The sequence below is a fragment of the Aulostomus chinensis genome, chromosome 8, assembly GCF_037954235.1.
Source record: "Aulostomus chinensis isolate RoL2024-O1b breed Wild chromosome 8, RoL_Achi_v1.0, whole genome shotgun sequence".
Lineage (NCBI taxonomy): Eukaryota > Metazoa > Chordata > Actinopteri > Syngnathiformes > Aulostomidae > Aulostomus > Aulostomus chinensis.
In genome coordinates this window covers 4,688,344-4,704,799 of record NC_141327.1, presented here as the reverse complement: position 1 = coordinate 4,704,799, position 16,456 = coordinate 4,688,344, and the positions used below count along the sequence as shown (strand labels likewise).

Here is a 16,456-nt window from a genome sequence, read left to right as displayed (position 1 = left end):
ATGTTCGGGATGGGATTGTGTGACTATTCACCACCATCTAGCGGATTCTTGCCCACTTTGGAAACCACTGACCAAAGCTGAGAGACATGGAAGCACTTTTCCACAAGAAGAAGAAATTAAAAAAGATTAAAAAAGAAAACCCATAGCCTTTGATAATTAAAATATTCCCATGGCAAAATCTGAGACGGAAATGGGAAATTGTGAGATCTAATAAATGTGACTGTAAGACAAAGAGTCATAATGGGACCTCAACCTCGCAACTCAAAAATATGATTCACCATTGGGATATCATCTAAGCATTATTCTAACCTTTTTTTTCCATCTCTGTCAGAAAGGAATGTCCATAGAGGAGACTTGAACGGTCAGGTGGTAATTAGCTGTGTGTGTTTTTTTTTAACACCTTTCACATCCTTCATAGTCCCTTGATCCATTTTCAATATGGAAGTATTGATCAGAGCAGCTGTGACACAAGTGACTCAAGAAAAAGCAAAATTCAGTGTTCCAATATCCAGCCGTTTCCACCACGTTCAGCACAAGTTATATAATCCCACTTGAAAGCAGAATTACCCCATCTGTGATCGCTTTTTCACACTTGCTGGGTTTGAGTTGAAAACATGGTCTCCTGACGCTGTCAGTAAACTGTCGGATTGTTTACTGTAGCATAGTTTTTATCCTGGAGGACCTCTTGCCTCCTCAAACATGTCTGTAACTGAGACATGATGCTGGATGTTGTCCTTGCCTTGAGCGTCAAAGCCTTATCAGTCTATTCAAACAGAACTGTGTCATCTTCTGTTGATTTAGAACACCGACGCTGTGGCGAACGTGATGGAGATGAGCTGCAAGGGAATTCTCCATGACTAAGTCTTCCTTCTGAAGGTCAAAGGCACTTTGAACATCTCACACAGAGGTCTGAAAATGAGATTCATTAATAATTATCACCGCCTCACTCCAAGGATACTGGGAATGTTCCTGAGCAGCAAATATTAATATTTTAGCTGCGGTAGGAAAGCTTTTACAGCAGTCACTCATTTGGCCCCTCAAATGGATTAAGAGAGATCTTGCTCTTAATCCTACCTGGCTTTTCAAAACTTTTTTTTTTTCTATCACCCACTCAAGGCTGATGTTGATGAGAACTCAAACTATGGTGACAGCCCCCCCCCCCCCCCCCCAAAATAGCTCTCACCACTCATCACGTATTCTTCCTCTACAAACGAACAAAGGAACATGGCTACTGGCGTATCTGTGGCTGAAGACAGCTATGAGAATAATCAGCAGGTGGATTCAGTTTCTGCTCCAAATATCGAAGGCACTGCTGATGGCCAGTGGAGGAGTCACAGAGGCATTGAAGTTTCCAGGGTAGAAGAATGTTACTGCTGAGAGCTGCCTTTGTGTAAGAAATATGCATATTTCCTGAACTGCATGAAAGGAGTCACTGTGTGGTGGAATGCCTCTTTGAATCGGCAGTGGAATCCCTGCTTCTTCTGCTGTTGTTCACTGACAATTAACATTTCTACACATCACGTTTCATTGAGCTATTCTGCAAGAAACATCAGTTTGAGGCTTTTATATTTTCCATAAGTGAATTTAGGACAATGCAACAAGGGTTCTGATAAAGGGATCCACCCCCTGAAGTGCTATTGGAGACAGCGCAGTTTGGCATGAACGGCTGTGAAAGCTGTGACTGCAGACGAATAGCTGGGCACCAACTGTACCTTATTCAAGATGACAGTTTTACTCAGAACTGTTCCTACTCATATTGGGAAATGACTCACTGTCTTTAATTTGGAGTTTCACTCCAATGGATTATCCAATTATTCATCCGTCCATTTTCTGTACTGCTTGTCCCAGCTGACATTGGGTGAGAGGCAGGGTTCACCCTGGACGGACAGTCTGTCGCAGGGCCAAGAGGAGCATTAGGGGCTCAGTATCTTGCTCAAGGATACTTTGATATGGTCATATGGGGAAGTAAGGATCGAACCAGCGACCCTTAAGATGCTAAATGGCCACTATCTCCAAGCCATGCCAGCCCTGGATTATCCAATTATTGCCGTTCAGATGTCTTGACAATACAGAGCTGAGCTGCAGCCCTGCTCAGCCAATTTGGGACACTGCTTGAAATTCACTTCATGAATTGGAAATGGAGTCCTAACTAACCACTGGTCTGTTTCTGTAGGCTGTTTTTTTTATGTCTTTTAAGGATCGGTTTTGATTTAGGCTGCCGTCTGATGCTCAGAAACTCATATTGTTATGGGTGGACAGTTTTGCAATTAATGGCAGGCTGAGACACAAACATGCCAAAACGTGTTGGAAAATGAAGGATGCTGAACTGAGATGCTGAACCCGTCTCCATGACAAACTGATTGCTCCTGACCCCGTGTCTGCTCTCTGCTGTGAATGCATACCAATAAAGTATGACTGCGAAACTTATTTATCTGGAGTAACTTTCCATTTGAGTGGAACACAGAGAATATAAAAGAGCCATCTACCTAATCCCACCCCCTTCCTTCCTTCCTCCTTCACAATCACCACTCACTTTGAACCCTGAAAACACAAACATTTATAGGTCTGCTTTAATCACTTCTGTTAGGAAAAGGAATGCTTGCCCCCCACCCCCCACCACCCAAAAAAAAAATCACTTTTTGTTCCACTGAGTCCAATTCTTGTTATTGCGCCAACGCTTTTAACAGCTGAGGGTAACCATGGGAGCTGAGCCAGGGAGGTGGAACCATGTTGTAAAAAAGCGACTTCATGAGTCTGGGTTATGTCTTTGATTGAATGACATCTAATAGAAGGAAAAAAGGTCAAAGGAGATTAATTTAAAAATCCAGACAGGTCACATGACTGTCGCTGTATTTCTAAAACCATCAAAAAAACATGTGTTGCAAGGATTACAAGTACATGTACTTTGTGTGAGATGAGGACGGACTGAAAGCAAGAAGTGCCTCTGGAAAGGCTATGAAATGTGTTAAGTATCTGCAAAGCCGCAGGGCATATCCTCCATGCTTGCATTAGCATAGAGGAACACTTTCCTGTGATTTTGGAGGCTCACCGCTTTGTTGTGCATTCAAAGTCTGACCGCGTACATACAAATCAGACAGTTTAGGCCGGCATATCGCCTCCTGCAACTTCTTCAAAAAATCCATTTCTGCTATTGGCAGGAAATCGATTCCCTGTGAATGGATGGCGAGCCCAGGCGGGGACAGGTGATGATGCGGTAGCGGATGTTTACTGCAGGAGGTGCACACACTCCCACAGAAACTGATACACTAAAACTGGTTGATAAGTGTATGTGAACCATGTGGGCCCTTGTCCATTGCAGGACCATTAATCCAACACAATATGTCTACCTAATGCTGTGAGCCATGGACGAAGCAAACACTTACTATGTTTAGTGTGTTGGGAGGAAAAGGATCCTTCCTCCCTAAAAAAGGTTCATGGCTGACATTAATTAGACGTCTGTTTCACTGCGAGATGTAAAGGCTAATTTGACCCACATAAGATGAGTGATCCCCATGAATGTCTTCCAACGATGAGCTGATACTCTCTCTGTCTGGGAGTATTTATGGCTTTTAAAATGATGTTGTCACCTGATTGACCTATTTACTTCACACTCTCTTTTCCAGTGATTTTTCTGAAACACATACAGGGAAGGAAAAAAAAAAAAAAAAAGAACAAATTTTCACTTGAAAGTTGTCTCTATTTTTTGATCATAAATCATTAGAAATAATATGTTTTACCCTATTACTTCTAAAAAAAAAATGTACTGAACTTCATAAATTAGGCTACATCTGACACATGGGACTGTGCTGAGTGAAAGAACAGCTCGCAGCTCTTGATGAATTCTGACCAAAATAAATTCTTTGTGAGTTGATCAAATTACATTTTTTGTTTTGAATTCCTGTTTGAGCCAAATCTGGGTCAGACGCATGAGACGGGGCAGAACTTTACACTAAAGGTGCATTAATAATGGTGCATTAATTCTTAGTTAATGTGTATTAACAGATTATTAATGCATCTGGTAATGATTTATTAGTTTTGGAGAAGGCTAGAACTGCAGAGCACGCTGTCATGTAATCCAATGGGGCCAGTGGCTACTGTCAAATTATACCCACCAAAAGAGCATTCTTCCACACTGACAAACTCAAACTGCTGTTGTAATTGCCTGACAACTTAATGGAAAAGAGAAATGGATGTCTCCAGCAGGTAATCTCCCTTTTTGGAACAGCATTTTGCTTTATACAGAATATATGGGAATGAAGGAATCAATCCTTTATTTCGAACATGAAAATATTTAGAGAAAATTTTAAAAATATATAAATAAATAATATTGCAAGAATAGTTTGCAGTAACAACTCAAACTTGGTAAATAAATCTTCTCATAGACGGAGTATCGTGACCACAAGCCCTGGACACAAATCCGCCACGGACCCTTCCTATACACGCAAACAGTGCAAGCACAAAGGCACTCTTCCCATTACACACATGCCAAGACCAGGAAACACGCAAAATTGGTCATTTTAGGTCTGCAGCATAGGTATGGCAAGGTATGGAAGCTGCCATACGTTGGAATCGGGAGGAAAAAAAAGAGAGAAGTCCTGTAGTCATCTTACTGGTGTAATGGAAGATGTGTATGTGAAACTGGCTGGTTGTTTTCACTGTGTTGCACTTAAATCGGTCCATAATACGCCCATCAGCGAATACGAGTGTTAGTGAATACGAGCGTTAGTGAATACGAGTGTTATGAGCAGTAGTACCAGCATCGCTGCTAAGACTCCCATCACCTTGCCTCCCTTTTCTGGTGAAAATTTCTTATGCTTGCTTTTGTTTCTGTTTCAGGGTTCCACAGAGTGCCTGCTTCTCCATTTTAAAACACGTGCACTGGACCCCCAGCATATGGAGCATATCATTGTGCCGTCACACATTATATTTTCAAAAACATTGAAATGATAATATTTTCATTCTACATTTTGAAGCGGCACGGTGGTGCAGTGGTCTGCACTGTCACCTCTGAGCAAGAAGGTTCCGGGTTCGAGTCACAGCTCGGGCACGGGGTCTGTCTGTGTGGAGTCTCCATGTTCTCCCTGTGCCTGCGTGGGTTCTCTCTGGTACTCCAGCTTCCTCCACAGTCCAAAGACATCAAGAGGGGACCAGGTTAATCCAGACTCTAAATTGACCGTAGGTATGAATGTGAGAGCCAATGGTTGTCTGTCTGTATGTGTTGGCCCTGTGATGGACTGGTGACCCGTCCAGGGTGAACCCCGCCTCTCGCCCAAAAGCTGCTGGGATAGGCTCCACCCCCACAACCCTTAACAGGATAAGTGGTAGAAAATGGAGGGATGGATGGACTACATTTTGAGAACCACATTCATTCTGATATTTTTTTATTTGTACCAAAAAAACAAAAACAAAAACCAACTCCGAGGGCCAAGGGCCCCTATTGGCTCTTGGGCCCTGGGCACATACCCACTTTGCCCATGCGGTAATCCATCTATGAATGGTCTTACATATTTTGCTCAAAAACGTAGGATGAAGTCAAGACTTGTAGACTGCTACTGCTTTCTTGCTGTTTTTTTTTTTTTTAATTTCCACAAACAGTATTTATAACATATTTTAAGAAAAGGACTTAGGATTTGCTGTACTGTTTGACTGGCAGTCATCATCCCAGTTAAAATAGTCGCTGCAGAGCCAAGAACGACAAGGGGCACTGTGTCAACACAAGTGTTAGCACAACCAGCCACAACATCAGCGTGTCTGTATCAACATGTCGACTCTCGGGAGACTTCAGAGAGAGACTTTTCTGAATGAGACAACAAACGTGATGGACTCAAGCTGAAGGTATGGATCATTTCAATACATTTCAGGATGTAAGGATTGTATTCATAACATCTTCACAGCTATGACACCAGAATCACTAGTCAACAAGACTAAGAGCTGTCTGTTGCTGTACAGCCCTGGAATCGAAAAGAGTCAGACTGGGAACATTAACATTCACTTTTTGCCACTTGATTGATGATTTACTCCCTTGGATGAACTTTATATTGCTATTCACACAACCAGCAGTTACAGAGCAACCTTATCCTTCATTTGTGTTGTTGCGTACAATTAATCATTCTTGTTTAGCTTGGGTTTTTTTTTTTTCTCCCACTCAACTCCTGAGGGTATTTTCTGGCTCTTTAGCTGTTAAATGCTTCACCATGTTCCCCAGCAGGATGCTAAACGAGGTGCTGAAACCACTACACAGCTCCACAGAGCCAAAGGGGGCTTCATGAAGACCCTGCACAACCACTTGTTACTCTCCGTAGTTTCATCAGCACGAATGATGCCTCTGCAATTACATGATGTCATTCAATACATGTTGAACAATATCTGGTGCAGCTTTAAGTTTAGGGAAAAATTGAAGTTGTGCTTTATTGATGTTCAGGCACTGACTGGATCCAGACTCATGCGTGAAAGTCAGGTGACCAGCCTCAACATCTTCAGATTCTGCCTCACTTCTTCCCTTGCTGCCATGCAGAGTTAACCCTGGAGTACAACAGTAATCCCTGCAAATACAGGGAAACAGAAAAGGTTTTTAGTTTGTTTGATCAAAAATTTTAACTACATTTCTTAAGAAGGGAAAAATAATCAAATATAATTTGATTCCCTTTCTTTGCTGAGAAAGTTATAAGAAAGAAGAAAAAGGGCCCTTCGGTTTGGTGTTTTACAATAATTTATTCATCAAATTCACAGAAAACGGGCTGCACGGTGGTGCAGTGGTCAGCACTGTGGCCTCTCAGCAAGAAGGTTGCGGGTTCGAGTCCCGGCTCGTGCGCGGGATCTTTCTGTGTGGAGTCTCCATGTTCTCCCCGTGCCTGCGTGGGTTCTCTCTGGTACTCCAGCTTCTTCCCACCATCCAAAGACGTCGAGAGGGGATGAGGCTGATTGAAAACATTCTATATTGGGATTTGCATCATCCTTCCATGTGTCATTAATGTGATGTATCTTTGCCTTGATCATTATCCTGATATCATTATCAGATTATGACTCAACATCGGGATATACATTGTTTACATGATGTGTATCTTTTCCTTAATATGTAATGATACCAAGATATGTATTGTAACCAGAAGATGTAACATTCATGATATTGGGATATGTAATGCTATCAAGATTCATCCATCCATCGTCATCTTCCGCTTATTCCTACACATTAAGGGTCACGGGGGGGGCTGGAGCCTATCCCAGCATCTACGGGCGAGAGGCGGGGTTCACCCTGGACAGGTCGCCAGTCCATCGCAGGGCCAACATAGAGAGACGAACAACCATTCACACTCACATTCCCACCTACGGTCAATTTAGAGTATCAATCAGCCTAGTCCCCAAATTACATGTCTTTGGACGGTGGGAGGAAACTGGAGTACCCGGAGAGAACCCACACAGGAACAGGGAGAACATGCAGACTCCACACAGAAAGATCCAGTGCCCGAGCCGGGACTCAAACTCGGAACCTTCTTGCTGTGAGGCACCACCGTGCAGCCCTGCTGTCAAGATATGGAAGGTCATTCAGATATGCAACATTATTGGGATTTGTAATGTTATTGGGATATGAAACACAATCAGGATATGTAACAGTATAGCATATGTAACACTTGGGATATGTAGCATGTCAGGATATATATATATATTTGTGTATATTCCCAGTCATCCAGGCCATTGTAATTCTCAAGAGTAACCAATTTAGGCAACTGGACTCACCTCTTGTGGGTGAAGACGTTTCTCCTCTCATCCAAGAAGCCTCTTCAGTTCTAATTTTCTGGTGGGAAGTATCAGGTGGGTGGATATATACCTGATACTTCCCACCAGAAAATTAGAACTGAAGAAGCTTCTTGGATGAGAGGAGAAACGTCTTCACCCACAAGAGGTGAGTCCAGTTGCCTAAATTGATTATTCTTTAGAATGTCAGGATATATAACATTATTAGTACATGTGATGGTATTGATCTATGTAACATGTCAGGATGTAACAGGTATTGGGATGTGTAACATGTAAGGATAATCCAATGCTATCGGAATATGTAAAATTATAGGGATGTGTATTGCCATTGCAGTATGATCGGGGTACTCGCACAGGCTGAGCGCAGAGGAAGTATGTGACAGAATGAGCAGTTTGCGCTGTCATCATCCCAGATGGGTCATCATCAGCATGAGCATCCTCTAACTGTGTTTTTATATCCTGTGGTTGATCAGCTTCGCCACATGTGTCAGAAATAAACGTCTCAGGAGGATATGAATGTTTTGTGTGAAGATTCAGTAAGATTCACAGTCCTGACTCTTGCTTTAAAGCACCCTATAGATATTTCCTCCTACATTCAGAGGCACAATCTACCCATTTTATTCCCTCATGACAGCATCCTCTCTGCTGTGAACTAGAAAGCAGCCAACTGTTGTAGTAGTCTGCGACCATTTGTATACCCCTTTGTGCTACTAAGTACTCAGCAGCAATCACCATAAACGCCAGTCATTAGACAGAGAGCTGCAGGGCTGCCATCAGAAAGATGAACTTCCAGCCTTGTTGTTTCCGCCAGTTACACTCTTTCTTGTCATCCGACACATGACTACTGTTAAACATGTCTCCCTTTTTATTCTTTTATTTTGGCCAAGCATAAATAAGCATATTCAACCTTACAGGTGATTCTCCAGTTTTAAGAAATTCCGCAGGGATGGAGCTATAAAATGCATGCACTTGGAGATATGTAGTGTAAAAATCTCATTTTCCTGTTGAATTTTTTATGACCGTTCAATAAGTCATAAAGTCTGCCATGTATGACACCGCATTGAATTGGAAACATATTGATATTTTCCTGTTACTGAAAGCCCCTGTTGACGCCTAAAAATGTTAATCTCGGTAGAATTATTGTGGTTTGATTTTTCTACATTAAGTGATTAACTTTGCCTGAAGGGAGGCTTGGTGATAAAATCTGCAGCAGGAGTAGAAAAAAACAAGGTCTTTGTAGTTTGACAGAAAATGTGGCTGTGAGAGAAAGAAATAAAAGAGCATCAGAACAAAACTGGCGAGCATGTGGAGGGAAATAACAAATATGGAGAAAGACAGTAGCAACATTATCCTCCATCTCTGGATCCTCAGCTCCTCCCCCATGCGTGCGAGGCTTCATTTGATCAAATCCTTCAACTTGGACCACTTAAGCTCAGCAGCACTTTTTACAACACTGCATTTGGGCAACGCCACAACTTGCGCAGCACTTCCATCTTCACACAGCCGAGCGGCAACAATTTAGAGCCGAAGAGGCAGAGAGGAGAGTGGGATAAAGGACTTGTATCCTCAGCATCCTTCTTCTCCGCTGCCTGCAATGGAGAGGAGCGTCATATTCAGCCCAAAGTGGCGCGGTGCGCTTTGGTTTCCGCTACTGATTTGGTTCTGTTTATTTCAAGCCGACCAAGCTGAGATAACCTGCAGGTCATGCCATCTTGGAGAGAAGTGGCGTGCGCACGAATTACTGGTGAGATATGATACGCGTGAATCTGCAACAGGATTAAAGGAAGAAGTTTTCGGACAAGGAGACGGGGCAGGGAGATCCGCGGCTGCAGGTGACCGAACTCGGCAGCTCCGTTGCGCTGAGTGCGCTCCAGGGCGGGCGGAGAACACCGAGCCTCGGCTGAGAGGGAGGACTGACATCAGTGAGGGACAGTTTGCAAAGATGAAAGTTTCTCATGCTGGAATCATGAGTGGTCAGTACAATGCAGGAGATGATGCAGGGGCTGCTAACCGGTACAGAAAGCGCACCAGAAGGAGCGGTGATGATGGATTCAGATCCCCCGGTCCAAGCCAGAGGCAAGAGCCGGATGAGGGCATAAGCCCGGCGGCTGGACGCAGCCGAGTGATGCGCTCTGAGCTGCGCTGGAGCGGAGAGGAACGGAGAGCCGCCGGCCCGAGGCAGGAGGAGCTAAAACTTAACAGTTCTACCTTTGCCTTGACCGGCGATTCATCTCACAACCAGGCGATGGTCCACTGGTCTGGCCAGAACAGCAGTGTAAGTGATTTATTATGTCCACTTTAAGCACCTCTGGCTATGAAGGAATCCAAATGCGCTTTCTGTTGGTGTCCGATGGGCACAACACAGACTGGTATGAGGCTGTGAGTACATGTGTGAGTGAAAATCAAAACAAACGAAGACAAAGAAAAAAACAGGAACAATGAAAAACTTCACGCGGTCCTACACTTTAATTCAAATGTAATCTGCTGGTTGTGGGTTGCTGCTTTTCATTCTCTCACATCTGTGAGGAAACATGTGTTTCAGTGTAAAATAGAATAACACAGCTCACCTTTAATTCATGAATATTTTATCAGCATTATTTAAGATGCATGGTCCTCACCACAAATGAAAATGAGGCTGATTCAGAAGTGTAAAATGTGTGCGTTGGTAGTGAGAGGGAGAGTGTCTGATGCTGGGTACAGTGCAGCATCTCTGACCAGAGGGCAGGATTTTCTGGATTTTCCAGCTGCCCTGCCGCTTGTGAGAGGGGAGAAGCAATTTCAGACACGTTCCTCCCTTTCCTGAGCCACAGGCCTGAAGTGCCTGCAGTGTTTGGAGCTGAGAGTGGTCAGTCTTCTCTTCCTAGCTGCCTTGCTTGTTGAACTCCTCCTGTAACCTTGCAAGGGGGGAGGAGATCTGGCTTGAGCATAAAAGAAGAGGTTAGGGTGCTACATGAGGGAGGGAGGGAGGCTCTCTAGCCTCCACAGGTAATGAGTTGCTCAATTATTTGCTCCATGTCAGTGTTCAGGGTGGAGCAGTCGACACCAGCAGCTGCACACGTGTTGAACCGCTTTTGTGCATGTGTTTGCAGCATCAAGGAATGTAAAACATTACCAAAGAGTTGGTCAGTGTTTGAACTTTGGCTTCATTTGATGAAGAAAAATGTGTTTGTTGAAAAAACATATTCATCATATATGACTTTAGCATACGTGAGCACCCGCTGGACCACTCTCCCAGCTTTCAGCAGATGAATCAGTGAGCTCGACTAACTTATCAGTCTGCCCGTGGACAGATGTTGTCCACGTGATGAGGTCACAACCATTTCACAATGGAGTCATTAAACATTGCAGGCAGATACTCGAGTAGAAGTTGTTGTGTGGTACGATTGGCACTCCTCCGTTTTTGCGCTGTATCTGTTGCGTTTGTGATGACTGTGTTTTGCTGACATATTTTCAGGTGAAGAATCTACTGATCAAATAATGTAGTAATGATTAGACCTACCTGTGTAATAATATAGCAATAACAACTGAATACTTAATGTGTAATAGTGTAATATTATTATAATAACTGCTGAGTATCTGTGTGATAATATAGAAATGACCACTGGATACTTGAACTAATGAATACTGAGTATTAATCTATCAATGAAGTAATGAGTAGGCCTACTTTTGTAATAATATAGTAATGCCAACTGAGAACTATTGTAATAATGAAGTAATCACTCCTGAGTACTTGTCTAACAATGAAGGAATGAGTTGACCCATTTGTACAATAATAATACAGTAATGACCTGTGAGTACTTGTGTAGTAACATAGTAATGTTCACATGTGACAGTGTAGCAATGACTACTGAGTGCCCATCCATCATTTTAGTAATGATGACTAAAACGACTAAAAGTTCCATACTAACTCCTATTGGTATGGAAGTAAAATACTACATAGTCGTAGAATAATATGATTACTAAATGTTGTGCTATAGTGTAGGATTGAATACTGAATACTTGTGAAATGATATAGTATTAACTAATCACTTCTTGTGTAATAATGTAGTAATAACAAAGAATCGTTGATGGAAGGGTTATGCAGTTCCTTCATTTAAATAGAGTAGTACTCTGGTGAAAATGAAGGTATGCATTCAAAATTATTTTTTGTAAAAGTAAAGAAGTATTTGATTTTGAGTTTACTTAGTCTCAAAAGTAAAAGTATATGTTCTGCATAACATTTGTGTATTTTGGAGAGTTCAACCCTTGAACGGTTGACCCGTAAAGGTCACTGAATGTTGCGTGTGTTCCAGTTGTGCTGCTCTGATTGTGTCTTCTTGAAGGTGAAAGTGTCAGATTTGAAAGTACATAAACTTCTTTAGGTTTTACCATGTCTGCAATCCAGTAATTAGGATAAATTTGGTGGAATAAACAGTACGATATTTACCTTGAAGGGTTTAGGAGGAGAATTAGCATTCATGGGATGCAGCAATATCTACCTGGCGTGGATATAATAGTGTGGTAATGGCTACTATGTATTCATGTAACACTGCAGTAATGGCTACTCTGTAATAACGGCTAGTGTATTCTTGTGCTTGGGTCAGCCTCTCAGCTTGTTACCTGGCCTCCCCGCTGCTCCGATCCTGTTGCACGATGGTATTTGACTCCATTGGCATTCCTTCGGTGTAGCCCTACTAACTGCAGCCTCAACGTCTGGGAGCCCACAGGAGGAGAAGATACATTGTAATCTTTTATTGTGATTCTGGTTATAAATTAAACATGCTGACTTTTTTTTGAATTCATGGATTAATAAGTTCATAAAATGCTTCAGAAATTGTGAAAATGCGCTTGCAATGTAAAGAGATTTAGTTCAAAATGATGTGCAGCAGAGCAAATCAAAGTCAAGTCTTACATCAGAGGAAGTTAGTTGAAAAAAATGACGGACTACTGAGTCTCCTGTGGGGCCAGTAACTGCTGATAAATCAGTTTGGACTTTGAAATATTGTTTTGTTATTGGTACTGACACTCAGCAATGACATTTGTACAATTATTCATTTTCAAACTTGTCTGATCAAGCACATCAGTGTGTGTGTGTGTGTGTGTGTGTGTGTGTGTGTGTGTGTGTGTGTGTGTGAGAGAGAGAGAGAGAGAGAGAGGGTGGGTGTTATCACATGAGTGATGGATGCTGGCTGGTGTGCAGGTAAAGTTGATATGCAGCATGTTCTTCGGGCTGCTGTGTGTGAGGATGGCTCACCACTGGCAGGCTCCTGGGAGTGAACAGCATTTGCCAACAAAACCCGACATAGACGAAAGTGTAGCTGGCGTCAGAGTCTGTAGATGAGTCATGATGAGTAGTAAGGTACAGCGTATCTACCTCTACGTGGCCACTGCCAGGGCTGCAAGACATGTCATTCTGCAGTGCAACCCATGATGCAACACTTCTCATTTGTTGGTTCATCTGCTGCCGCGTCTGCTTGTGTTCCTTCTTTAAGATGAAAAGTATTGGATTTACACAGCAGAAACAGAGGACAAAGCAAATGTTTATTCTGAGTTGAATTTGAGGCAAACATGCTTCAGGTTACATTCCAAGTGATAATTCCAGTAATGCAATTTCCAATCATTGTTTTAGAGTCATTAACGTGAACGAAGTCTTAATCAGATTGAGCAGGTGTTGAATGTATTTATTTACTGCGAGGACGACTGCTCCCTCAGAGTCAAATTGCCATCTTAATGCATAACACAACAATACAACATATGAACCCCCTCCCCAAAAAAATCTGCCATCCTGTAGCATTTTGGTGAAATATAATTCAGTGTCTTGACTACACCAGCACCACTTAGTCCATGTCTGAGAAAAAAAACAACTATTAGTCTAACAGGTATCGCCGGCACCCATACACTCCACATCGCCTCTGACTGCAATTCCATCCTCTGCTTCAAGTTTGTCCGTGGGCTTAACAACTACATGGTAATAACATGACCCAACAGTGGAAGTAAAGACACACAAATCCTGGGAATACCAGATTTCGTCTCCCCTTCTTCTATCATTGCTTCCCTGTTTCTGTGTTTACCCTCCGAAGCAAACAGTCATTAATGTTAGCAGCTGTTTGATTTTGTCATGTGAATGTGCTACTTGTGCAACCATGAAACAATGTGGCCCTGCTCTTTCAGTTGACGTAAACAATTTACTTGAGCAAGCGAGAACAGTGGATCCAGCATTAAATATGTATGTTTTAAGCGGGAACACACATCCTTTGTCTTTACAGTCGGAGCTTCTGTATAAATAAACAGATGAGTCAACTGCATTTCAAACAGCTTAGTGTAAAGGACACAGATAAAGGCGCTTCTGCTCCTAATTTTCAAGGCATTTGCACGGTCAGCCTCGTAACCATCCCACAGTAGTAGAAACCTGTACGTCGGATTGGGCAGGGGGTAGGGCAACCACGTTGGGCCTCTGTCACACTAACCTTTGACCACCAAAATCTTTTCAGTTAATCCCTGAGTCCCAGTCGATGATTGTGACCAATTTGAGGAAATTCGCTCATCACATTCCAAAGATACTGTGTTCACGTGATTTACGGTAACCTTTGACCTCCGAAATGTGCTCAGTTCATCCTTGAGTACCATTGGACATTTGCTGCAAATTTGGATATGTTCCCTCAAGCTAAAAACAGTATTTAAAGATAAAAGTTCAATCATCAGTTGGAATGAAAGCAGCAGGAAGGTCATGTGACTTGAGGTCACTTATGAGACCTTTAAGTTTTGACCTCCAAATTTTTTTCAGGTCATTTCTAATCCCATGTGGAGCTTTGTGGCGAATTTGAAGAATTTCAAGGGCTCTTGAGATATCAGGCTAATGAAACAGGGATATAAATTGTATACATGGGATGTCACAGTGACCATGCCCTTTAACCTTTGACCACTAAAATCTTCTCAGTTCATCCTAAAGTTCCAGAGGATGTTTGTGCCAAATTCAAACAAACTCAAGGCATCCCTGAGATAACGAGATGATGAGAATGTGACAGACAGAGATGAAAAATAATGTAGAGGGATAAAACTAATGACCAGGAGAGTAACTCACACTAAATACTGAGAGACACTTGTGTTGTCTTGGCTCTTGTTTCAGCGCATGAATTGATCGTGTGTTTTCCTAATGTTCAGATCATGCGCCGATGCTGGAAAACTGTGGTTATACACGTTTCACTCTGTTCTGTGGGATAATTCTGTGTGCGTGTACTCTAGTTGTATTGTCTCCAGCTTCTTTGAACATTTCCTTGTCTGCGTCTGCCTCAGTTAGTGGGTTCCCTACATTTTTCTACAAAGACATTTGACAGCGCTTAAAGAACCTCTGTGAACTCATGTTCAATTGTGTAGGTGGACAGCACAGCTGGTAAAGAAAGATCTTAAGGCCCTCTGCAATGGAGAAAATCTAGAGTCATACATCTCATTCAAATGTAGAGCTGACAAATTACTCCTTTTAAAGTTACAGTTAATGCAGGAAATTTCTTTCATTCATTTCAAGTAACTGAATATTTAATGTCATGTTAAACGCTGATGCTGTGCTTTACACCACCAACACTGATTGTTACGTATAGGGAACATACATCACCTGAACTCCAGACACAACAGCTTCAGAGTAATATGTTGAAATACCCTGAATAACTGTAATACTTTTAATACTGCAGTCGTATTTACAATTCAAGAACAATAAAATGAAACGTCACCGCCAGCTATCACTGCGATCACTTTGATGAGTGCAATGTTATCATTACTGATAGACAATAGCCTGAACTAGAAAAATAAAACCCCAATAGTAAATTCAAGCTTCTTTTTTTTTTTAAAGCAACACATAAATCTTTTGGGAAATACACTTTTGAATTGATGGGGCTTTTGTGATGCTATGTCAAATCACTGCACCAGTTAGGAAAGTAGTTCTGGCTATGATTCCAATTCTGAAATTGCATAATCTTGTAAATTTATGCTTTATTGTCATTGCAAATGTTACTCGCAACCTTAGTTGTCATTGCAGACAAAACAGAAAAAGACGTAGGTATTAGGGCTGTAATGATTTGTCCACTACACCGATGTGTCGATTTATATTCCTATGATCCAACTAGATTGATCTGTGCTTGGCAAGTTGGCCTTCCGGAGGACATATATTGATCTAAAATCATTTTAAAAATGTAATTAATTGATTGTATCAATACTAGAAAATAACACGTTCGATTTAAGCATGACAAGTTTACATACATGTGTTTTCGTGAGGACAATGACTCATTTCAGTCTGCCTGTTGGCGATGTCATCGCCACGCACCAGAGGCAGCGTGAATTTCACAACAACAAAGCGTAGCGTGGGGGATAACAGAGGAGAAGCCGGCGAGGGAGAAATGATCAAGCCACAATTTGCAGTCCGCCGTGTGGAAAAAACTTTGACTTTTGCAAAGACGGAGCTGTTCTAAATAAGTCGCTTGCTGTTTGTAGGACATGTAAAAGCAAAAGTTGCAGGTAAACCTGCTAGTAAATCAACCTGAAGAGATGTTGATTACTCTTTAAATTTGACTTAAATTATTGTACTACTTTTATGTTGCAAGACTAAAGCAGAAGTAGCAGGTAAACCCACTGTTCAAATGTTGGTTGCACTTACTCTATTTTTAATGAAAATCTATTGAATATTGAAAATAAGAGCATAAAAGTTTTAACTTCCTGTTAATTCAACGTGAATCGT

General features: G+C 42.0%; 1 protein-coding gene across 7 annotated transcripts in view; it reads left to right on the top strand.

Annotated features, from left to right (window-relative positions):
* The first annotated feature begins 9,174 nt into the window (after nucleotides 1-9,174).
* sorcs1 (sortilin-related VPS10 domain containing receptor 1) overlaps nucleotides 9,175-16,456 on the top strand; it is a 216,589-nt gene continuing 209,307 nt past the window's right edge. For all 7 annotated transcript variants that reach the window (XR_015117522.1, XR_015117523.1, XM_086210512.1 and 4 more), the window contains exon 1: nucleotides 9,175-10,027. Coding sequence is in view for 5 of the 7 variants with exons in the window: in XM_086210512.1 (XP_086066638.1) it covers nucleotides 9,347-10,027 (681 nt within the window). In the remaining 2 variants the exon portion in view is untranslated. The remainder of the gene's footprint in view (nucleotides 10,028-16,456) is intronic.